Source organism: Cherax quadricarinatus, chromosome 8, assembly GCF_038502225.1.
Source record: "Cherax quadricarinatus isolate ZL_2023a chromosome 8, ASM3850222v1, whole genome shotgun sequence".
Taxonomy (NCBI): domain Eukaryota; kingdom Metazoa; phylum Arthropoda; class Malacostraca; order Decapoda; family Parastacidae; genus Cherax; species Cherax quadricarinatus.
In genome coordinates, this window is record NC_091299.1 from 43,106,551 (window position 1) to 43,132,784 (window position 26,234).

Below are 26,234 nucleotides of genomic sequence, written 5' to 3' on the forward strand. Positions count from 1 at the left end.
CTGTGAAGCAAGTTCCTGAGCTGTGATCTGTTGCTGTTCCCGATGAAGCTCTTGCAGCTCTTCAGTGGTTAACTCTTCTCTGTGGTCCTCCACCAACTCTTCCACATCCTCACCACTAACCTCCAACCCCATGGACTTGCCCAGAGATGCAATGGATTCCACAACAGGTGTAGGGTCCTCAGGGTCAGCCCCAAACCCTTCAGAATCCCTTTCTTGGACACATTTTGGCCACAATTTTCTCCAAGAAGAGTTCAAAGTCCTGGAAGTCACTCCCTCCCAAGCCTTACCTATAAGGCTTATGCAATGGAGGATACTGAAGTGATTCCTCCAGAACTCTCTTAGGATCAAATCTGTGTCAGAGGTCACTTCAAAGCACCTTTGAAATACTGCTTTGGTGTACAGTTTTTTGAAGTTAGAAATGACCTGCTGGTCCATGGGCTGAATGAGAGGAGTGGTGTTAGGAGGCAAGAACTTCATTGTGATGAATGGGTCAAATAACTAGAGACCAGTCTAAACGTTACTTGTCAGCTCTTACTGGCCTGATAAGAAGGTCTAAAAACTTGTATTATGAAAACAGATTACATAACATCAAAGGTGATATGAAAAAGACCTGGAAGACTCTATCTGAAATTCTAGGAACTAAAAAGATATCCAAAAACAAAACAATCAAATTAACAAAATCAGACGAATCCAGACTCCCACCAACTGAAACAGCAAACAGACTTAATGTTTTCTTCTCCACCATAAGAAAGAGCCTAGCGAGCAAACTCCCAGGCTCAAACACCCATCCATCAGACTACCTCATGGGCACCTACCCGAATACACTATTCCTAGCTCCTGCCAACCCAACAGAAGTTTTGCTCATCATCAGCACCCTTAAAAACAAGTCAGGAGATATAAACAACTTGCCATCTTTTATGAACAAAAAAGCTTCTCAAGTATTGTCACCAATTGTTGCAGCACTCTTTAACAAATCCATTGAATCCTCCACCTTTCCAGAAATTCTCAAAATAGCAAGGGTCACCCCAATCCACAAAGCTGACTTGAATAACTATAGACCAATATCTAACTTACCACTGCTCTCTAAAATCTTTGAAAAATTAATTCATAGATGGATCTATTCCTACCTTGTCCTCTTCAAGGGGGGCTCCTTGGCGTGGTGAAGAGGCTCTTGGTCTGAGGAATTAGACCTATAGGTCTTCTTCCTCAGACCGAACCTAATTACCCCCCAATCTCCCCTCCCCTATCCCATCCTCCCCATCCTCCCCTTTTTCCTTTCCTCCTCCTCCTCCCCACTCCTCCCTTTTGCCCTTCCTCTTTTTGTCCTTTGGGATTTCTCCCACAGGCGCGCTAGTTCCTGGGTAGGAGAAAGGATACCGGGGTCCATCCCATTCCGTTGAGGTTCTTAGCGGTGGCGTAGTTTGCCGTGGAATCTGGATCGCCTGGGGATGTCCCGATCCCTCTCCGGTATCCCGGAGTAGCTTTGGGTGTCTTTCGGGCGACGAGTGTATCTCTGGAAGCCACCTTTCGGATTCCGGGGGTGGTGGCCGAAGGAGGTATGCTTTGTGGCGGATATCCGGCCGCCCTCTCTTTTGTCCACCGAGGTAGCTCGGCAGATGTGAGGTTGCTATCCCGGATTGTTAGTTTACTAGCATGATGGGTAGGGTATGGCACGGGTTCCATGCTGCATCTGCTCTACTTCCAGTGCTGAGGTCCTCTTGGGCGCGGAGGGAGATTTCTGGCCCTTTCATTCCTCCTAGGACCTATCCCTCCCCGGTCCCCCCTTTTTTTTTTCTTTTTTTATTTTTATTTTCTTTTCTTCTTTCTTTTTTTTTCTTAAAAACAAAAAGAAAGAAGTAACCTAACCATGGCAGCCCTAGTCCATGAACCTGGTACCCCCGGGCCCCTTCTTGATACCGCACCCCGTTCTGACCCCGCCTCGTCTTTGGACCACTCTTCAGACATTCCTCATGCCTCTGTACCTATTGCCGGTGCTGTTTCCTCACCCGCTTCAGGTACTGAGGCCTCGACTGACTCCTTCGATTTATCAGACCTTCGCTCTCCTCTGACTATGCTTCCGGCCTCTCCCTCTACGGTGTGGCAATTTCCAAATCGCCGACCCGTTCCACGTCGGACCAACTCTGGTCCCACGCCTAAACGTCAATGACAATTACCTACTGATGATACTTCTCCACCTTCACCTTCTCGTTCTTCTCAGAAACGATCGACACGTCCTTCACTACCTTTCCACGCTCAGTTTCAGACTGAACAGTGGACTAAATTCTTCACTTTACGACCAACTTCCTCTACTGCCTATCTTTCTGACCATAGTATTGGTAAGGCACTCCTACGCCATGTTGGTAAAGATATTTCTTTTCATGCTCTTAAGAGCGGTACGCGCATCATTACCGTACAGAATGCTACCCAGGCTCGTGAGCTCTCTCGTCTTTCCCATATAGATACTGTTCCTGTCACCCTTGAAAAACATCATTCCCTCAATTCTTGTAGTGGTACCGTCATTCTGCCCCATACCATAGTTCAACAAAATTTCCAGACATGTGGCACCGACATTCTAGAACAGCTGGAACTCCAAGATCTCCCAATCCTCAAGGTAGACACTTACGTTCTTCCTGCCCGTGGGCGGAGACGATACCCTAGCAATGTGGCTCGTTTAACTTTTGACAGCCGAGAACTCCCATCCTCAGTTTATATAGCAGGACATCGGTTACAAGTTCGAAAGGTGATCCCTACACCACAACAGTGTAGAAATTGCTGGCGATTTGGCCATCCAGCGAAATATTGCAGATCTATCGCCGAATGCCCAGTCTGTGGTGCCGATGACCATTCTAATACGTCTTGCAGTCGATCTCCCTCTTGCCTTAACTGTCATGAGGCTCACCCTTCGTACTCTCGCCGTTGTCAGGTCTATTTAAACGAGCGGGAAATCCGTTACCTCAAAGAGACAGAAGGTCTCCCTTATGCCATGGCAGTTTCTCATCTCCGCCTCCAAGGGAGACTCCCACGTGTTTCTTATTCCCGTGTTTCAAAACGTCCCCCCACTTCTGGTATCCCATCTTCTACACCCACCTCTGTGGTTACCTCTCCCATAATCACTCCTGTATCTAATCCTTTTGCTGTCCTCGGCTCAGACGTCCCTACTTCAACGCCTCAGTCTAATCTCGCTTCTTCGAGTTCTCTCTTACAAGCCTCAGTATCGACGATACCTCGTACGACACCTCCTCCCAATCGTCCCTCTACTTCTCAAAAGTCAAAAAAAGGTCCGGTAACACCTCCTACCCATCTTCCACCTCCTCATTTTACCCTCCCTGTCTCTGTCCCTAGTTCTTCCCCTCTCACTGGCTCAGTTACAAGTGCAGAGGTTCACCCTCCTCCTCGTAATGTACCTTCCTCCCCTGTTCCCTCCCAAGTTTCTTCCTCTTCTGCCACCTCCCAGGTTCCTGTCTCTTCTGTCCCCTGCCACGCTTCTCCAGTTCCCTCCACCCTTTCGCCCCCCCCTACCTTGGTACAGTCCAATACAGTTCCAATCTTTACTCATCCTCCCCCTACCATTCCCAATATTGTCTCCCATACGACATCTCTGAATTCCGAAACACTTGAAGCAATCTCTGAATATATTGCAGAGACCAAACCATCAATGGACACTGATCCACCTTCCGCTCTTTCTCTCTCCTCTGCTCCATCTGCGCAACTCCTTTCTTCACAGCGCACCGTTCCTTCGCTGCTTGAACATTTTCCACTGCCTCCGCATGTGGACTTTTCTAACCCTTCTAGTCCGTAGGAACCCTTACCTGCGGATTTCAAGTATCTTTATCATTGCCAATCATGGCCTTTTTACAGTGGAATATACGCGGCCTCAGGGGTAATCAGGGTGAGCTTCAGATGTTACTCTCCCAGTTTGCCCCTGTTGGTGTTTGCTTACAGGAACCAAAATTACACTCTGCTGTTATTTCTCACATCTCAGGCTATAATTTATTGTATTCTTCAGATCCTTTTCCTGATGGGACCTTTAATGAAAGTGCCCTTCTTCTCCGCACTGATATTCCATACCATCAGCTATTTGTTCATACTTCGCTGCATTACACAGCAGCCCGTATCCACTTACATAGGTGGTATATGCTCTGTTCTTTATATCTCTCTCCTTCTCGGGCATTATCTATTCCGGATTTTGCCTTCCTTGTTTCGTCATTACCGCCACCGATTCTGTTACTTGGTGATTTTAATGCCCACCATTTCCTCTGGGGGGGGTCTCACTGTGATTCCCGTGGAATTCAGTTAGAGGCTTTTCTTGCCACCCACCCCCTCCACGTTTTAAATACAGGTACTCACACCCATTTTGATCCTCTGACTCATACTCTCTCTTGCATCGATCTCTCAGTTTGCTCTTCCTCCGCCGCATTAGACTTCACTTGGTCTGTTCTCCCGGACTTACATGACAGTGATCATTTCCCAATCATTCTTACTTCCCCTTCATATTCGCCACCTCTTCGCACCCCATGCTGGCAACTTAATCGGGCAAATTGGAACCTTTACTCACACCTGACTGTTTTTAAAGAGGTTCCTTCTTCGTCCTCCATCGATGAGCTTTTACACCTCTTCTCGTCCTCCGTTTTCACCGCAGCTTCTCATTCTATACCCCAAACTTCGGGCAGGCATTCTCAGAAATGCGTGCCTTGGTGGTCTCCTGCTTGTGCTCGTGCAGTACGTTTGAAACGCGCTGCATGGGGCAGGTACAGGTACAATAGAACCACAGAGCAACTCCTTGATTTTAAACAGAAGCGTGCGATCGCTCGCCGTGTCATCCGTGACGCTAAACGCACTTGCTGGCGAGATTGTCTCCACCATCACCTCTGCTTCCTCTATGAGTGCAGTCTGGAAAAAAGTACGAAAACTGAGTGGTAAATATTCTCCTGACCCGGCTCCTGTTCTGCGGGTTGCCGGTGTTGATATAGCAAACCCACTAGATGTTGCCAATGAAATTGGCAATCATCTGGTCCGTATTTCTCAGGGACTCCATCTATGCCCCTCATTTCTTTCCTCAAAGTCTGCCAGAGAGTTAGCACCCTTGGACTTTTCTTCTCTCAGAGAAGAACAGTATAATGTGCCTTTTACACTTCAAGAACTGGAGGCAACACTCTCAGCTTGTCGATCATCGGCAGCTGGGCCCGACGACATTCATATTCGTATGCTACAACATTTACATCAGTCAGCCCTTGCAGTCCTATTACGCCTTTACAATCTTATTTGGTCACAAGGAGTTCTTCCACAGCTGTGGAAATCCGCCATTGTTCTCCCTTTCCGCAAACCAGGCACTACGGGACATGAAACCTCCCACTATCGTCCCATTGCTCTTACCAGTGCAGTTTGCAAAGTAATGGAACGCCTAGTAAATAGACGTTTAGTGTGGTATTTAGAGACACACAACAGTCTCTCCACTCGTCAATATGGCTTTCGTAAGGGACGTTCTACCATAGACCCCTTACTACGCTTGGATACGTATGTTCGTAATGCCTTTGCGAATAACCACTCAGTTATTGCCATATTTTTTGACCTTGAGAAGGCATATGACACAACTTGGAGGTATAATATTTTAGCCCAAGCCCACTCCTTAGGCCTTCGAGGCAATCTACCATCCTTCCTTAAGAACTTTTTAACTGACAGGCATTTCCGTGTTCGGGTTAATAATGTGCTCTCCCCGGACTTTATCCAAGCTGAAGGTGTCCCCCAGGGATGTGTTCTGAGCACAACACTTTTTCTCCTTGCTATTAATGATTTGGCCTCTAGTCTTCCATCAAATATTTGGTCATCACTCTATGTTGATGACTTTGCTATTGCCAGTGCAGGCGCTGACTGTCACCTCCTTACAGTTTCTCTCCAACATGCAGTCGACCGTGTTTCCAATTGGGCCACCACACGTGGGTTTAAATTTTCCAGCACTAAAACCCACCAAATCACTTTCACTAGACGCTCTGTCATCTCCGATCATCCTTTGTACCTCTATGGCTCCCGTATCCCTGAACGTGATACAGTCAAGTTTCTGGGCCTTCTCTTTGATCGTAGGTTATCCTGGAAACCTCACATTACCTCTCTGAAGGCAACTTGTCACAGCCGGCTGAACCTTCTTAAAACCCTTGCTCATCTTTCGTGGGGAGCTGATCGTCGAACCCTCCTTCGCCTACATTCCACCCTTATTTTATCGAAACTTGATTATGGTGACCAGATCTATTCAGCGGCATCTCCTGCTACTCTCTCTAGCCTTAACCCCATTCATCACCAAGGATTACGTTTATGCCTTGGTGCTTTCCGCTCTTCCCCTGTCGAGAGCCTCTATGCAGAAGCGAACGTTCCATCCTTATCCGATCGCCGTGATGCCCATTGCCTGCGCTACTATGTACGCTCTCATGATCTCCGCAATCCTTCCATTTATAGAATGGTCACTGATATTAGTAGACATTCTTTATTTGTTCGACGCCCCTGTTTACTCCGTCCCTTCTCTCTTCGCCTTCATTCGCTCTTGTCTTCTCTTCAACTACCACCTTTCTATGTACATGTAGCATCTCACTTTTCCCTACCCCCCTGGGAAGTTCCAGCTGTTCGAGTCTGTTCTTTCTCCCTCCCTTGCTCGAAAGCCCAACTGTCTACGGTCGCTTCCCGCTCTCTTTTTCTTGACCACTTTCACTCTCATTCTCATGCCATTGCTGTGTACACAGATGGCTCTAAGTCTTCTGACGGCATAGGATTCGCAGCAGTGTTTCCGGACAGCGTCGTACAAGGGCATTTAATATCTTCGGCTAGTATTTTTACTGCTGAATTATATGCCATCCTTACAGCACTTATCCGTATTGCATCTATGCCTGTGTCATCTTTTGTGGTTGTCTCAGACTCCCTTAGTGCTTTACAGGCTATACAAAAATTTCATACACCTCACCCCTTAGTCCTCCGTATCCAACTTTGGCTACGCCGCATCTTTACCAAGCATAAAGATATTGTTTTTTGTTGGGTCCCTGGTCATGTTGACGTACAGGGCAATGAACAGGCAGACACTGCTGCGCGGTCAGCAGTACATGACCTACCAGTTTCTTATAGAGGTATTCCATTTACGGACTATTTTGCTGCAATATCTTCCCACCTTCACACCCGTTGGCAACAACGTTGGTCTACTATGCTCGGCAACAAACTTCAGTCTATTAAACCGAGTATAGGTCACTGGCCGTCTTCTTATCACCAATGTCGAGGTTGGGAGACTACTCTCTCCCATCTTCGCATTGGCCATACTTGTCTTACTCATTGATATCTCATGGAGAGGCGTCTTGCTCCTCTCTGTGAGAATTGCCAAGCTCCATTATCAGTCAGCCACATTCTGTTGGACTGCCCACTTTATCAACGAGCACGCAGAATTTACCTCTGTCGTCGTCTTCTCTCCGCTGCTCTCTCTTTACCTTCCCTTCTCGCTGATGGACCCACCTTTCATCCGGACTCTCTCATTGACTTTTTGACAACGACTGACTTACTTCACAAATTCTGATACCTTCAGCCCTTTCTACTTCAATCTCTTGCTACCTTCTACCCCCGTACTATCCCCTGCCCCGCTGTTTTCTGTAACCTGCTGATCATCCCCCCTCCCTTCTGCCATCCAGTTCCCTTGCTTCCTTCCCTACCCTGCAGCGCTGTATAGCCCTTGTGGCTTAGCGCTTCTTTTTGATTATAATAATAATATTCCTACCTTGTCTCACACAATATACTAAACCCCTGTCAGTTTGGATTCAGGAATAATAAAAGCACAAATGATGCTATCATACATATTCTAGAACTAATATATACCACTCTTGAGAAGAAGTCCTGCTGGGAATTTTCACTGATTAACGTAAAGCTTTTGATACAATCGACCATGAATTGCTGCACACTAAATTAACACACTATGGTATAAGAGGGCACTCCCTCAGCTACCTAAAGTCATACCTTAGTAACATAAGCCAATGTGTGTACACAAATGGTGCAAACTCTTCCACTCAACCAATCACAGTAGGAGTCCCACAGGGAAGTGTCCTTGGACCACTCCTCTTTCTCATCTACATTAATGACCTACCGAATGCATCATGGCTACTCAAACCCATATTATTTGCAGATGACACTACATTCGTCTTCTCCCACCCAAACCCAGTCATACTTGCCAACACTGTCAATGCCGAATTGCAGAAAATATCTGCCTGGATGATGACTAATAAACTTACCCTGAATACTGACAAAACCTGTTTCATTCAGTTTGGAAACAGAGCTGCAAATGTTTCATTTAACGTAACGCTAAATGGATCGCCCATCACAAGACTCGCAGAGGGAAAATTCCTAGGAATCCACCTTGACAGTAGCCTCAAATTCCAGACACATATATGTACAACAAGTTTCCACAATCAGCTCTCCTTACACTGGATCATTCACTCATCTACCCTTATCTCACATATGGAATCTGTGCATGGGGATCAACAACATTACATCACCTAAGACCACTAATAACAACAAAAGGCTGCAGTCAGAATGATAAATTCCCACTCCAGACAGCATACTCCACCAATATTCAAGAGTCTAAATCTGCTCACCATAAAGAGCATCCATACCTATTCATGTGCCTACTACATATATAGAACAATACACGCAAACATAAACCCTTCACTCAAACTTCTCACCAACCTTAACAGGACACATGACCATAACACAAGACACAGATCTCTTTTTGATGTTCCTTGTGTCCATATCACACTGTGTAAAAACTTTATGCACATAAAGGGCCCCAAAATTTGGAATTCATTACCAGAAAATACTAAAGTAACCCGGTCTGAAAATCAGTTTAAGACTTTTCTCAAAAGCCACTTAATCACTCTAGACTAAATACTCAATATTTAACTTTGCCAATAAATCTCCCAATTACCTAAATCTTAAAACTTCAAGACTAGACAACCAAGTTCATACATTGACTAATACTACATAGTAGTATAAAGATCTACCAAAAACAGTTTTGCCCCACACCAAATTGTAGCATTCTCATACTGTAAACTACTTTTAGCAAATCACAATGTTATATTCCCATAATATAATTTCAATATTTAATTTTGAACCTATTGTCCATTGTCGACAGGAATATAATTGAATCATGTTTCATAAAAAACATTTTTGAACATATGAATATATCCTTTGTTTATATAAATTAGATTCATTTATAATTAATAGAACTATTGTACAGCTATGATAAATTTCTTTAATGTTAAGTAGTCAGTAAGCCATTAAATTAAGTCAGCCCAGAATGCCTAGGCATAATAGAGGCTCTCTTTGCACTGCCACCCATTATTGTAAATACATAATTTCAATGTACTACATACTTGCAAAGAAATAAATAAATTTGAATTTGAATGAAACGGAATTCCAAGTTTGGAGGATGAGCAGGAGCATTGTCCAGTACCAGGAGGCACTTGAGTGGCAATATGTATATGTTCCAGGAGGTATTTTTTCACACTCGGGCCAAACACATCATTCGCCCACTCTTTGAAAATTTGCCTTGTGACCCATACATTATTGTTAGCCCGCCACTTCACACACAATTTACTCTTGAAAGCATTGTATTTCATGAACACTGGGATTTTCAGAGTGATAAACCAGTAACGGCTTCACTTAGAAATCCCCAGTAGTGTTAGTATAGAACAAAAGAGTAAACCTGTCTTTCATAGGCTTGTGTCCAGGCAGGGCCTTTTCCTCCTGCATAATGTAGGTCCTCTTTGGCATTTTCTTCCAAAACAAGCCTGTTTTGCCACAATTGAACACTTGTTTGGGGAGGAATCCTTTAGCCTCTACATATCCCTTTAAATCTTACACAAATTTTTCAGCCACACATTTATCAGAACTTGCAGCCTCTCCATGCCTTACTACACTGTGTATGCCAATATGCTTCTTAAATTGCTCAAACCAGCCCTTGCTGGCCCTAAATTCACAAACAGCAGCACTTGTTCCAGGTATTTTATTTACAAGATCTGCATACAACTGCTTTGCCTTCTCACAAATCACTGACTCCACAACACTATCTCCTGCTTATTGTTTTTTTCTTGATCCACAACAATAATAACTTTTCCAAATCTTCCATTATTGGTGACCTTTGTTTCGTTATCACATTTACTGCTTTTGCAACATCAGCTTCCTTGATTTATTCTTTCTTTGCCAGGATGCAAGTGAAGGTAGATTTGTTTTTCCCATACATCCTGGCAAGTTCCAACACTCGCATACCACTCTCAGATTTTTCAATCACTTCTCTCTTAACCCTTAAACGGTCCAAACGTATATATATGTTCACTTGCACAGCGCCCTGAATATTTTGAAAAAAAAAAATAGTTTTTTTTTTATAGAGAAAAAGAGAACATTTTTTTAAGTATTTTAGAATAAAAAATTTTTAGGGTCAGTACTTACCGAGATATGAGGCCGAGAAGTTGGCACTGGATGCTCATGTGACAGCAACATCGAGTCCTGCCACTTGCAGAAGTGTTGCCGATATACCTTTTTTGCTATTTTTCATATTTTATGTAATTTTTATGTTCTGATAATTACAATTTGTAGTAGTTCTTGTCATTTTATAACCAATCTTTGTAATGACACTAGTATTAGGTACTGAAATTGTACTCAAATTGTCACAAACACACTGACAGGTGGACATTTACACCTGCCTTAGCCATTTACTATTGTCTTGGAATATATACAAAGTATTTATATGTCCCAGCAAAGTTTTGGATATGTGGAAGTATATAATAACAATGAGGAGGAGGAGGAAGAGGAAGAGGAGGAGGAGGAGAAAGATGAAGAGGAGGAGGAGGAGGAGAAAGACGAAGAGGAGGAGGAGGAGGAGATGGAGGAGAAGGAGATGGAGGAGGAGGAGAAGGAGGGGAGGAAGAGGAGGAGGAGGAGGAAGAAGAGGAGGAGGAGGAGGAAGAAGAGAAGGAGGAGGAGGAAGAAGAGGAGGAGGAGGAGGAGGAGAAGGAGGAGGAGGAAGAGGAGGAGGAGAAGGATCAGGAGAAGAATAATACGTAACAATAATAATAGGTAATAATAAGTTCCCTTGAAGCATGAAAAAAAAGTCCACCCCTGACAGCGACATAAGATGAAATAACTGATAAGAGCTGATGTTTGATGAGCATACATGAGGGTGGGGGAGGGTGTAGCTGATAAGAAAAGATTAGAGGTGATATTTGATGAGCATCACCCTCACTTTGTTTTTGATGGTACACAAACATGTCTGTCTATTTGTCTGTCTTTCAAGCTCCCTGTCTATCTGTCTATCCGTCTAGCTCTCTGTCTCAGAGCCACAAGACTGCATCATCACGTTTACTCATATCTTCAAGCAGAGTATAGCACTTTGTCTGGATTTTTTGGGTTATCCTAGGTAATTTACACTATGTATACTTGTATTTATATGTACCTGTGAGACAGAGCTAGACAGACAGATAGAAAGAGAGAGAGATTGAAAGATACAGAGACAGATAGAGACAGATAGACAGAGACTGACACAGATAGACAGAGATAGACAGATACAGAGATAGAGATACAGAGATAGACAGACCCTAAACTTGGGGTTAACATCACTTTCCTCTTAAACGAGGAGTGTTAATATGACATTACGTCAGTGAATCCTTGGTGTTTGCCGCACTGTTTGCTCTAGCTGGCGCTCCCACAAGGTGCTAAGTGGTCCCAGATTTTTTTAATACTGCACACACTGAGTGTTATAACCCATTCTATGCTGACAAGGCATCTCAGGCCAGTCGTGCCAAATTTGAAGGCAGGAAAAATAAAACATATATACGTGTGGGATGCTATGCGTAAGAACGTATATATACGTTTGAACCATTTAAGGGTTAAATTCCATCATGTTTCTCAGTTGCTTTACCACAGGAACTATACTAGGAACTTTCTTTGGGGCCATGCTTACTTATTTCATAGTTGCACTTAATAGATAACATAGAAAAACACTGATTTATAGCAAAATGTTTGGATGAATGAGCAGAAGCTTCCTCACACAGCCAGCGACACATCTACACAGACTTAGGAACATGTGAACGTCGCCGGCCGATAAGCATCCAATACGGCTGATAAGTGAAATAACGGCCGATAACTGGAAGCCAGAAACCGAGGGATCACCGTATGTACACCTACCATCCGACTTATGACCTGCTTGACATACAACCACTGACTTACCACCACGTTTTTTTTAAGCCAAATTTATGGGAAATAAACAACTGTTTGTATTGTACACAGTGTTTATCCTAAACCTTAAAGTATAAAATACAGTACTAACAGCATAAAAAGTAAAGTAAAAAATGAAATACCAAAATAAAACAATAAAATAAAGTCCTTACAAAAATGTGATGTTGATATTCGGTAGTAAAGTTCGACTTGCGTCCATTTTGACTTACGACCGGTTGGTCGGAACCAATCTTGGTCGTAAGCCAGATGGTAGGTGTATTTGCAATTACAGTGGTACCTCAGTGTACATCCTTAATCCGTTCCAGGACCTTGGACTTATACCAAACAGGACGTATACCAAACGAATTTTCCCATAAGAAATATAGGGAAAAGGATTAATCTGTTCCCATGACAAAAAAAAAAAAATTGTATTGTTGTTGGCATATTGTACATTGATGGGTTTGTATAAAATAATTTAAACACTGCTTAATACTAAAATATGTAATTTAAACACTGCTTAATACAAAAATACATACATAAACACAAAAGAATTAGATGAAATAAATGCAAATTTAACCTCACTTTACTTTGCTGAAGAGAGACGAGTGCCTACTAGGATAATGTTGAGAAGGGAGGAGGAGGAAATGTTATTGTTTGGAAGGAGAGTCCCCTTCTCTTTTCTGTCTCGTTTTCCCAATTCAAACCTGGCTGAAGCTCACCAGGTTTGACTTTGCTTCTGCCTTCTCCTCAGGATGTAATAGCAGCTGTAATAGCATTGTCTGGTCATTCCAGACAATGTTATTATGGGTTGTTTGGGTTTTGTTGGGGTGGTACTTCTCTGCAAAGTTTTTGACATCCATGCATTTGGCAAAGATTTCCTTGATTAACGAAGTATTTCATCTTCTGAGCCTGAAGAGAGTGCATCCATCTTAGTTTTGTGTTGTTCACTGAATGGTAGCAACAGGCATACTGACGCTAGCAGGCAGTCATGGCTTTGTCTCAAGAAAGAGGTAAATAAGGGTAACACGTGGTGTCGTGACTCATTTTGACCCATGCAAGTTGTAGCACGTGAGTCGTATTTCAAAGAAAGGTCATATATCAAGCAAAAATTTTCACATCCAAACATGACGTATACCAAGTTGGATTTATTCCAGAGCAGACGTATACCGAGGTATCACTGTATAAACTTTTATTTTTGTCTGGATCTCTACCTCTAGAATTTTAACATGAAAGACTTAATTTACCAATATTGTCATGCATCCTCCTCTCTTCTGAGGTACTTTTTACCCCCATCTATGTATGTAATTAGCATCAAAAACTGTGAACTAATTAGCTTTAAGTACTACTACATACATAAAAGGTGGTTTTATCAGTTTGGTTTCAGGTACACATACAGTGTCATGCTGCTTCTCATTTTATGATGTCCCTTAATTCTGGTAATTTTTGAGATTACTCCTCTGTATATATATAAGAAATTTTGAACGAGTTTTTTCTGGTTTCCTTTTTCATTTTCTCTGTTCTGATTTAGTTGCTTTCAGTTGTTTTGCCTGAAATACCATCAGACAGGAAGGTATAGTTTTGTTACTCCACATAAGTTTTTTTTTTTTTTTTTTTCATGATTTAGCTTTTCAGCAGTTTTTAATTACAGATATTCTTTTAATTTTACCATTTCCTCACTAACCCTTTGACTGTTTCGGCCGTATATATATATGTCTTACGAGCCGGTGTTTCGAACGTGTATATACTCATTAATTCTAGTGGCTTCAAATCAAACAGGAGAAAGCTAGTAGGCCCACATGTGAGAGAATGGGTCTGTGTGGTTAGTGTGCACTGTATAAAAAAAATCCTGCAGCACGCATTGCATAATGAGAAAAAAAAACTCCGACCGTGTTTTTGGATTAAAACACTGACTTTGAGGTGTATTTTCATATAGTATTTATGGTTGTATTCTCGTTTATATGATCTCATTTGATAGAATGGAATACATATTACAGAAATAGTGGTGATTTTGATTAGTTTCTTGATGAAAACGACCTTGAAATTGAGCTCAAAATAGTGGAAATGTTCGATTTTTACCAATGTTCAAGAGTAAACAAATCACACCACACGTCCAATACACGTCAACTAGGAGTCTAATATTCTTTCACTAGTGCACTGATATTATTTATACCATTTTTACAACAATGCAGTAGTCTGAATAACGGTAAATCTTCTATTTTTTGTATGAATAAAAAGTCAAAATAGAAAGCAAGAATAATATAAGAGGGACCTGGAGACGTGACTAATGAACAGAGGATATGTTATTTTAGTGCCAAGAATGTCTGCATTGTTTATTCTGGAACCTATTTTGAAATTGGTATCTTTTTTAATTTGCATGAAATTGGCCAAATTGCCAATTTCTGACCACTTTATTGGGTAGTTAAAATTGGTAAATGGGTAGTTTCTTGTACTCAGTTGATAGAAAAAATGGAGTTCTAAGGAAATAGCTATGAGTTTGGTCGACTGAAACAATGGAATTGGCTGAAAATAGGGCTCAAATTCAGTGAAATCGCCGATGCATATATATTGCCGAGATCACTGACTTTGCGGGAGCGTAATTACATAAGTTTTCGATCAAATTTCGTACTTTTGGTGTCATTAGCATCGGGAAAAGATTCTTTATCATTTCATAAGATTTTTCAACATAGAATGACGGTTTCAGAAAGGGGCTTGCGACAGTCAAAGAGTTAAATAGGTTAAGTCAAACAGATGTATCACAATAATTTATTGATTCCTCTTTTCCTTAAATTTCTTCAGTAGTTCTTCATTTTTTGTTCTCAGTTTAAGCTTACCAAGCACATGTCGTTCCATTATTTGTTCTTTTAAGAAATAAAATTTATATATTTTGAGATAATTGGTGCATTTCTAAAGTGTAATTAAACAGTTATTTTTGTTCTTTCTTTGCAGTATAAAGAAGCGTGTGAAGAAAGGTGGTGGAAGCCGCACTTTGCCTTCTACTGGAGGCACACCTACACGAGGGGTCGACAGCCCTGGCGGTGTGCGTGGGAACACTCCCATTGATCCATCTGAGGCAATTGGTTGGGCTGTTGTCAAATACAATTATCAAGCTCAGCAGATGGATGAACTTTCTCTAGTTAAAGGTATTGTACCTTATTTGGAAAGGTTATTTTGAAACTAAGAAGCCTTTCAGATTTTTAACCCTTTGACTGTTTACATCGCTTATATACGTCTTAGGCGCCACTGTTTCTGACGTATTTATACGTGTAAATTCTAGCAACTTCAGTTCAAGCAGGAGAAAGCTGGTAGGCCCACATGTGAAAGAATGGGTCTGTGGTCAGTGTGCACCACATAAAAAAAAATCCTGCAGTGCGTAATGAGAAAAAAAAAACTGACTGTTTTTTTGGATTAAAATGCCGACTTTGAGACGTATTTTCACATAGTATTTATCGTTGTATTATCGTTTTCATGGTCTCAGGTGATAAAAGGAAAACATATTACAGAAACAGAGATGATTTTCATTACTTTCACAATGAAAACGACCTTGAAATTGAGCTCAAAGTAGCAGAAATGTTCGATTTTTACCAATGTTCAGGAGTAAGCAAATTACACCACATGTCCAATACACATCAACTGGGGAGTCTAATATTCTTTCACTTGTGCACTGATATTATTTACACCATTTTTACAGTAATGCATCAGTCTGCATAACAGTAAATTTTGTATTTTTTTTGTATAAATAAAAAATCAAAATAGAAAGCAATAGTAATATAAAAGGGGCCTAGAGATGTGACTAATGAACAGAGGATATGTTATTTTAGTGCCAAGAATGTCTACATTGTTTATTCTGGACCCTATTTTGAAATTGGCATCTTTTTTAATTGGCGTGAAACTTGCCAAATTGCCAATTTCTGACCACTTTATTGGGTAGTTCAAATCAGTAAATGGGCGGTTCCTTGTACTCAACTGATAGAAAAGATGGAGTTCTAAAGAAATAGCTATGAGTTTGGTCAACTGGAACAACAGAATTGGCCAAAAACAGGGCTCAAAATTGGCGAAATTGCCGATGCGTATGTGTCGCTGAGACCGCTAACTTTGTGGGAGCGTAATTCCGTGAGTTTTCAACCAAATTTCGTACTTTTGGTGTCATTACCATCGGGAAAAGATTCTCTATCATTTCACAAGAAAAAAAAAAATTTTTTTTTCCAAAACTTTTGCGACATAGAATGACAGTTTCAGAAAGGGGCCTGCGACAGTCAAAGGGTTAAATACTAAATATGTACAGTTTTACTCTCAAGTATGTGAAGCCAAATAAGGGCCGTGGTGTTAAATTTTTGTGAATTAATTGTTGTCTAATTGCACAACTTCACATCCTGGAGGGATTTCATTTTTTCCTGAGAGGTCGAGTAGTAAATGGAAACTTGAAAAACAGTACTGAATGATAAATTATCAGCCATGTTAAAAAAGTTCATATATGTACTGTATACTGTAATTTCATAGGATTAGCATGAGAGCAACCTCTTTCTTTTCTAATAAAGAATGGATTTGTCTTTAGCATTCTCAAGTCTGTTTCTAAATGGAGTGTCTTTTGGTGTACAATATTCTTTAACTGATTTCTAAAAATATCTTTTTAACAAATTATCTTTTTCAGCTTTTCTGTCCATGTGCAATTTGTAATACATGAATGCATTTTATCAGTTAGTATAATTCATGTGTTACCTATTTGTACCAACAAAGGTTAGGCTCATGGTGTCCTGTCTTTAGTGTTTAATCTTGTGTAATTTTTTTAAATTTCTGATGGTTGTAGGAATTACTACCTCTTGTAGCTGACTCCATAGTTCTACCACATAGTAATATATTTTAAGATTTTAGGTATTTTTTCTTTATTTATAACTGTGGACTTATTTGAAATAAGACTTGTGCACAGTATTAGGATATTTTAATGAGGAAATGTTATACCATAAATGGTTTCCTTAGTTCTACAACCACATGATAGAATTTATATAGTGGTAGAGGTGAGGTGCAAAGAGAGAAGACCAGTACAGCTGTGAGGGCCCTAGGGGAGTAGAGGGACCAGGCTGGCCCAGGTCACTAGGCTTCAATTGAAACTCATACTTCTAGATGATCGAGGTGTCCTGTTGATGAAGATTTAATTTGGCTGAGACTTCGCAAATAATATAGCTGTCACTGTCCTGAGCAACAGTATTGATGGTTGCAATCAAAGCACTTTCCAGACATTGTCTTCTGGTTAGTTGTTCTTCCCTGAGGATGAGTTTGACTTCGTTAAATTTTGTAAGGTTGTTGTTGAGCACATGGGGTAAAGGAACTGGGCAGGTCCCTCTACCCCCTGCTTCACAGCTGTGCTGGTTTCTCCTTTATGCACCTCACTTCTACTACCTGTGGTCATCTTTGTATGGCTGAGGAAGCCATTCACGGTGAAATATTTCCTCATTAAAATATCCTAATACTACACATGTCTTTTTCACATTTGTTGGTATTTTGTACTGTATCTGTAGCCTTATGTTCTCCTGTTGAAAGTGTTAAGGAATCCTCTTTACCTAGTTTGCTAAACTGCTGTAGAATGAAAACTATAGAACGAAAACTAAAACAGTCATACAAAACAGAAAGAACATAAAACCATTCTAGAAATTGGAAAAATTCACAAATATTTTTCACATATCAAATCAAATCAAATCAAGTTTATTCTCTATAAGAGTTACAATGTGGGGTTTACAGGATTTGGATATTGTGTGGTTTACATGTTATGAAATACTAATTACAGTGGGGGCCACTAAGACACCTAGCATGGCTAGGCATTTCAGGCAGACTTAGATTAATTCTTAACATTAAATCCTTACAGATTATGGTATTAAGGCTAGGTGACTACATTATAATTTGTGAGTTTAGCAATGTGAATACTTCTGTTTTGGCAGAATACAAAATGTCTATATTGGAGTATCATAGACAAACTTATGACTAGTTAGGATTCATTATTTTAAGATTAAGATTAGTATTTCAGTGTTTATAGTCAGTGGGCGAGTGAGTGTAATTGTGAACCACCAGGTGGTTATCATGTAGTTAGTTGTCGGGGTGTATCAGGGAGATAAGATGTTTTCTAACTGTCGTTTTGAAAGTGATGAGTGTGTCTGCAGTTCTAGAGTTTTCAGGTAGGGTGTTCCAGATTTTAGGTCCTTGAAATACAGTGGACCCCCGGTATTCGATATTAATCCGTTCCTGAGAGCTCATCGAATACCGAAAATATCGAAAAGCGAATCAATTTTCCCCATAAGAAATAAGGGAAATCAAATTAATCCATGCAAGACACCCAAAAGTATGAAAAAAAATATTTTACCACATGAAATATTAAGTTTAATGCAATAAAATAATTGCAATAACAACAATAACAATAGAATAATTGACACTTACCTTTAATGAAGATCTGGTGATGATTGATGGGATGGGAGGAGGGAAGAGTGTGGATGGTGTTTAGAAGGGAAATCCCCTTCCATTAGGACTTGAGGTAGCAAGTCCTTTTCCAGGGTTGTTTCCCTTCTTCTTTTAATGCCACTAGGACCAGCTTGAGAGTCACTGGACCTCTGTTGCACAACAAATCTGTCCATAGAGCTATGTACCTCCCGTTCCTTTACGATTTGTCTAAAATGGGCTACAACATTGTCATTGTAATAGTCACCAGCACGGCTTGCAATAGCTATGTTAGGGTGATTTTCATCCATAAAGGTTTGCAGTTCAACCCACTGTGCACACATTTCCTTAATTTTTGAAGTAGGCACAATGGATTCCACAACTGGCATAGGCTTCTCAGGGTTAGCCCCAAACCCTTCAAAATCTTTCTTAATTTCCATACTAATTCTCACCCTTTTTACCACAGGGTTGGCACTTGAAGCTTTCTTGGGGCCCATGGTGACTTATTTTGCAGAAACAAGCACCAAAAACAATGATAATATGGAATGTACCGAATGTATCCTTAGATGCGCGCACACTGGCTGGCTTGTAAACACTGGCACACAGGGGGCAATTCAGGCCACACGTGGACACGTCTCATATGAATCGTATCGAATACCGAGGCAAAAATTTTGCGTTAAAATGCATTGAATACCGGATTTATCGAATACCGATGCCATTGAATACCGGGGGTCCACTGTACATTGAATTTTTGTAAAGGTTTAGTCGGACACTGGGAATGTCATAGAGATGTTTGTGTCTGGTGTTATGCCTGTGGATCCTGTCACAACTATCCAGAAAGCATTTTAGGTCAAGGTTAATGTTGGAATTTAAGGTCCTGTAGATATAGATTACACAGTAGTAAGTGTGGATGTTCTGAACAGGGAGTAAGTTTAGATCTATGAAGAGTGGGGGGAGGTGTTGCCAGGGATGGGATTTAGTGATTATTCTTAATGTGGCTTTTTGTTGGGTTATTATTGGCTTTAGGTGTGTTGCTGCAGTTGTACCCCAAGCACAGATAGCATAGGTGAGGTATGGATATATAAGTGAATAGTATAGCGTGAGAAGGGCAGTTTGCGGCACATAGTATCTTATCTTGGAGAGGATCCCCACCGTTTTGGATACTTTTTTTGTTGTGTTGGATATGGGTGCTGAAATTTAGGTTGTTGTCGAGGTATAGGCCAAGGAATTTGCCCTCATTATGTCTGGCAATTAGAGTGTTGTCGATCTTAATGTTAAGTTGCGCAACACCTGCTCTGCTACCAAACATAATATAGTAGGTTTTGTCAGTGTTAAGTGTAAGTTTATTGGCTGTCATCCAAGCCGATATTTTGAGCAGCTCCTCGTTAACAGTGGTGTTGAGGGTGGCAAGATTAGGGTGGGAGATGACATAAGTTGTGTCGTCAGCAAAGAGAATGGGTTTCAGGTGTTGGGATATATTTGGAAGATCATTGATGTAAATGAGGAAGAGCAGGGGTCCAAGGACACTTCCCTGCGGAACTCCAGTATCAAGTGGCCGTATTGATGAGGCTGTGTCTTTAATGGTGACATACTGATGCCTATTAGAAAGGTAGGATTTAAAATATGCAAATGCATGGCCTCTTATACCATAGTGGTCAAGTTTGTGGCGTAAGATGCCATGATCAGCTGTGTCAAATGCTTTTCTTAGGTCAATAAAAATTCCTAGCAGATATTCCTTATTTTCCAATGCTGTGTAAAGCAGGTCTAGCATTTTTATAATTGCATCATTAATGCTTTTATTTTTCCTGAATCCAAATTGGCAGGGATTGAGTATGTTTTGTGACGTTATAAATGAATATAGTCTCTTGTGCACGAGTTTCTCGAAGATTTTGGATAGCAATGGTAAGTTTGATATTGGCCTATAGTTGTTTACATCTGTAGGGTCACCACCTTTGTGTATTGGTGTAACCCTTGCAGTCTTGAGTAGTGTCGAGAAAGTGCTAGTTTCTAGTGACTTGTTAAAAAGTAATGTAATAGCATTCGAAAGGACATGAGCCGCTCGCTTGTACAATAATGGTGGGATGTGACACATTCCCCGAGTTATTTTTAAGTGACTTTATGATCGCGGTGACTTCCGTGGGCTCATTTGGTACAAGATAGAAGGAATTTGGGAAATTCCCATCTAGGTAGTCCCCGGCACGGGCATTGGTACGTGGGATTTTACTGGCGAGATTAGATCCTATGTTTGAGAAGAAGTCGTTTATTTTGTTAGCTGTATCAGTGGGATGCAGTGGTGTTTCATGAGGTTTAGTTAGAAAAATATTCTTGGTTTTTTTCAATTTGTGGGTCCCCAGAATCTGGGAAAGTGTTTTCCAGGTCTTTTTTATATCTCCTCTTGTGTCAGTGAATCTACTGGAGTAGTACAATTGTTTGGCTTTCTTTATTACTTTGGTGAGAACTGATGAATGACAAAAATGAAATAAGCATGAATCAGTGTTGAGCAGTCTAGTTGACGACATAAAAATTGAAGACCCAGATAGTTTCTGCATTTTGGTAACACACTAACATTAGCACAAATTCGGCAAACCTTGAAAAAAAAAATACAGTGAACCCTTGGTTATCGTAATTAATCCATTCCAGAGAGTGTGCCTAAAGCCGAATTTCATGATTTCTGAATTCACTTTCCCCATAAGAAATAATGTAAATCCAATTAATCCGTTCCAGACACCCAAAAGTATTAAAAAAAGTAATTTTTTTACATGAAATATACATTTACCTACACAGAAAATAATGAGACATGAAAATTAAAATAACATGACTTTAACTTTAATGAAGACTCTTCTTAGTGTATTGAAGATGAGAGGAAGGGAGAGGATGGAGAAATTACTGTTTGGAAGGGGAATCCGAAGTTTTCCATAAAGACTTCGGGTACCAAGTCCTTTTCTGGGGTTACTTCCTTTCTTTGTTTTTTAATGCCACTAAGACCAGCTTGAGAGTCACTGGATCCCTGTCGCTCAAAGAAAGTGTTCCAGAGAGGTCTGTTTCTGGCATATGTTAGGAATTGTGGCAGCAGCAGGGGAGTGTGTTGGGAGACAGGACAAGATAGTCCTTCAATATGATACTACAGCTTATTTATCTAGCACAGTTCATCTAATATGACATAATAAACAATATTAATAACATAGAAATATGATATATACTTTAGAATGAACAAAATTTGTCATTACATATGTGACAAGTGTTGCTGTGTTGTTTGTTGTTGAGTGTATAAGGGCCACTGAAAGGTAAGCCTAACATAGTGGTGGTGATGGTGGCAGCAGAGGCGGCGGTGTTAGTAAGTAGCCCTATATGCCTCCAACAGCAGTGGAGGAGTCAGTTTCATGCTGTCCTTTTTCTATTGATAAATTGCTTAACTTACTTGCTGCAGTGTTATTGCTACACTTTATCTCTGGCTGGCGCTACAGCCTTTATCAACTCCTGCTGCTTTAGTATCGTACATATCGCAGAATCACTGAAGAAGGCACATTCTCCCCTCTCTCTCAGCCCTTTACCAAAGGGCTGGCTGGCACTAGGAGCTTTCTTTGGGCCCATGGTGGCTTATTTAACAGTTGCAAGCACAAAAAAGAATGGAACAATATGAAATGTATCATATGAACATGTGGAATCATGCTCACTGGCTGATAAACAATGGCATACTGAGTGTCAGGCCGCTGTTGCTGTGTGGATGTGTTCAGGATAAATTACTGTTACCGAGCTCAATGACGATCACTGAGCCAATATTTTGACGAAAAAATGTTACGATTTCCGAATATTACGAAATCCGATGGCTACGATATCCAGGGGTCCACTGTATAGTCTACACCTGCAGCATCTATGCCTGATTCCCAGAATTCCATCTTTATAAAAAAAAAAGAGGAAAATATCATTAGCACAAGTACTTCCTGTTCTGTGTAGGAGGAGCTGAAATTAGGTGAAATCTGAGGCCTTAAAAAAAGTGCAGACATTGCCTTTTTTCACAAGAGGTAGCAAAACAATGGCAAGGTGTTAAGAGACTGGTAGCACTAATATCACATATGAAAGTCTGTGAAAAGGCCATGTAGCATGCACAACAAGACCCAAATCATCATGGGTTTGTAGCCCATTACCTGTCACCACTAGGTAATTATGACAAAATTACTTAAAATTTTTGAACTAAAAAGAGAAAAATGTAGACTACAAAGATTTTGTAAAGACAGTTGACAAATGCAACCATAGATTAATAGCTCCTAGAATGAGGTCAGCATTGCAAAATTCCCATACAAAATAAGTAGCTTTTAAGCATTTGCTCATCCATATACAGTAGGGCCCTGCTTTTCAGCGTTTTGCCTTATGGCGTTCCGCTAATACGGCGATCTCAAATTATGACCAAAACTTTCTATACAGCAAATGGTCTTTCAAATATGGCACGGGCCACCTGGTTTGTTTACATTCTCCATGAGCAGATCTCTATTATGTAATAATAATCACTCTTGGGCACATTAAATATCTAATTTTACGTCAATATAGACATTTTCATTAATCCATCCATGATATTTTCTTCAAAATTATATAAGAAACATGTTACACAGCATATAAACATGCTGTTTATATGCTATGGAGGTCTGGTTGCAGGGTGGAGGGAAAACATTACGCAATACTAATAATAATCACTCTTGGCCACATTAAATGTCTTATTTTACGTTAATATAGACATTTTCATTAATCCATCTATTATATTTTCTTCAAAATTATATAAGAAACATGTTACATAACATATAAACATTTTATGTTTATATACTATGGAGGTGTGGTAGCCAGGTAGAGGGAAAACATTACATCACTCCCCTTAATACATAACGCTTTTGTTTACAATTCTCGGCTTGAATTATTCATTACTTCTCCCTTTGTTTATGATGGCATCTAAAGGTAGTTGTTAGAAAAGATTAAACTCAGTGAACATGGTATGTCGATGATATTATGGCTCTGGGCCACATTAAATATCCTGTAGCTATGTAGGTAGGTGTAGGTATGTAGCCCAGGCGGACTACATACCTACATTATTATTATAACTGATAATTATACGTATGTGTACCTGTACCTAAGTAAACTTACACACTGTGCTGCATGCAGGTACACATTAACCCTTTGACTGTCGAGGTCATATATATACGTCTTACGAGGTACCGTGTTTGACGTATATATACTCATAAATTCTTGCGGCTTCAAATCAAGCAGGAGAAAGCTGGTAGGCCCACATGTGAGAGAATGGGTGTGTGTGGTCAGTGTGCACCATATAAAAAAAATCCTGGAGCATGCAGTGCATAAAGAGAAAAAAAAAACTCCAACCGTTTTTTTTTTAATTAAAATGCCGACTTTGTGGTCTATTTTCGTATAGTATTTATGGTTGTATTCTCGTTTTCTTGGTCTCATTTGATAGAATGGAGAACATATTATAGAAATAGAGGTGATTTTGATTGATTTTACTATATAAAGAACCTGGAAATGGAGCTCAAAGTAGGGGAAATGTTCGATTTTTGCCGATGTTCAAAAGTAAACAAATGATGTCATTGTCCAATAAATCTCCAACTAGCCATTCTAATATGCAGTCATGAATGGGTTGATGTTATTTATACAATTATTACAGTATTGTAGTAGTCTGCATAACAGTAAATCTTCTATTTTTTGTTTGAATAAAAATTCAAAATAGAAAGCAAGAGTAATATCAGAGGGGCTTAGAGACGTGACTGATGAACAAAGAAAATGTTATTTTAGAGCCAGGAATGTCTGCATTGTTCATTCTGGACCTTATTTTGAAATTGTCATATTTTTTAATTTTCGTGAAATTGGCCAAATTGCAAATTTCTGACCATGTTATTGGGTACTTGAAATCGGTAAATGGGCAGTTTCTTGTACTCAATCGATAGAAAAAATGGAGTTCTAAAGAAATAGCTATGAGTTTGGTCGACTGGAACAATGGAATTAATCAAAAATAGGGCTCAAAGTGGGCGAAATAGCCTATTTGTAAATATCGCCGAGGTCGCTAACTTCGCAAGAGCGTAATTCCGTCAGTTTTCCATCAAATTTCGTGTTTTTGGTGCCATTACAATCGGGAAAAAATTCTCTATCATTTCATAAGTTTTTTTTTTTTTTTTTTTTTTTTTGAAATTTTGCGACACCAGGAGACACTTCAGGATTGGGGGTTGCGACAGTCAAGGGATTAAAATCACTAAGTGTCTTATTAGTCTTGAAGACGACATATTAATAATTATAGTAATAATAACACAATAATAATCACTCTAAGGTGCATAAAATATCGTATAAAATGATGTTAATATAGACATTTTGCTTAATCTATCTAAATACACCCCACAGTAGAATAAATTAACATAAATATGAGATGTGGTAGCCAGGTGACTTGTAGGGCTTGTGGTAGCCAGGCAACTTGTAGGACTTGTGATAGCCAGGCAACTTGTAGGACATGTGGTAGCCAGGCAACTTGTAGGACTTGTGGTAGCCAGGCAACTTGGAGTCCAACATCAGAGAAAATGTGTCATTATAATATTACTGGTTCTTTTGTATGTCTTCACTCAGGGTGCCATTTCTTCTGAAAATGGTGTTACACGACAATGGGAGCGTTTCCCTTTATTTATTCTACTGTATCAACATGGAGACAACCTGTACACAATGTAAAGTGATGAAAACCAGACGCGGTTGTCTGGTTTGTTTACATTATGTGTGGGTGGGGTGGTGAGGGCTGCCCTTCCCGGCTACCCATACTTCCCAACCTGACTTCATACAAATAAAACTCACCTCTCACCCTACATTAAGACTACATATAATTTAAGGTAATTAATGAGTGTGCTATATATGCATTTTATCACTCTAGGGAGCTTAACCCTTAACCCTTTCAGGGTTGGTGCCATACTAGTACGGCTTGCACGCCAGGGTTGGTGCCGTACTAGTACGCATAATTTCGAGCACCTTCAAATCTAGCGAGAGAAAGCTGGTAGGCCTACATATGAAAGAATGGGTCTATGTGGTCAGTGTGCGTGGTATAAAAAAAATCCTGCAGCACACAGTGCATAATAATAAAAAAAACTGACCGTGTTTTTGATATAAAACGGCGACTTTGCAGTGTATTTTCATATGCTATTTATGGTTGTATTCTAGTTTTCCTGGTCTCATTTTATAGAATGGATGACATATTATGGAAATTAAGATGATTTTGATTGCTTTCACAATGAAAAGTACCTTGAAATTGAGCTCAAAGTAGCAGAAATGTTCGATTTTTGCCAAAGTTCAAAGGTAAACAAATCATGCCACGCGTCCAATGCACATCAATTGGTGAGTGTAGTATTCTTTCACAAGTGCCCTGATACTATTTATACCATTCCTATGCCATTTCTACACAAATGCAGTAGTCTGCATAAGATAAATCTTCTATTTTTTGTGAGAATAAAAATTCAAAGTGGAAAGCAAAAGAAATGTAACAGAGGCCTGGGGACATGAGTAATGAACAGAGGAAATGTTATTTTAGTGCCAGAAATGTCTGTATTGTTTATTCTGGA

At 40.3% G+C, this 26,234-nt stretch overlaps 1 protein-coding gene across 3 annotated transcripts in view; it reads left to right on the forward strand.

Moving 5' to 3' along the window:
* Nucleotides 1-26,234, forward strand: part of LOC138852418 (SH2/SH3 adapter protein dreadlocks-like) — a 321,195-nt gene that overhangs the window by 150,609 nt on the left and 144,352 nt on the right. For all 3 annotated transcript variants that reach the window (XM_070083041.1, XM_070083042.1, XM_070083040.1), the window contains one exon: nucleotides 15,175-15,368. In XM_070083041.1, the coding sequence (XP_069939142.1) occupies nucleotides 15,175-15,368 (194 nt within the window). The remainder of the gene's footprint in view (nucleotides 1-15,174; nucleotides 15,369-26,234) is intronic.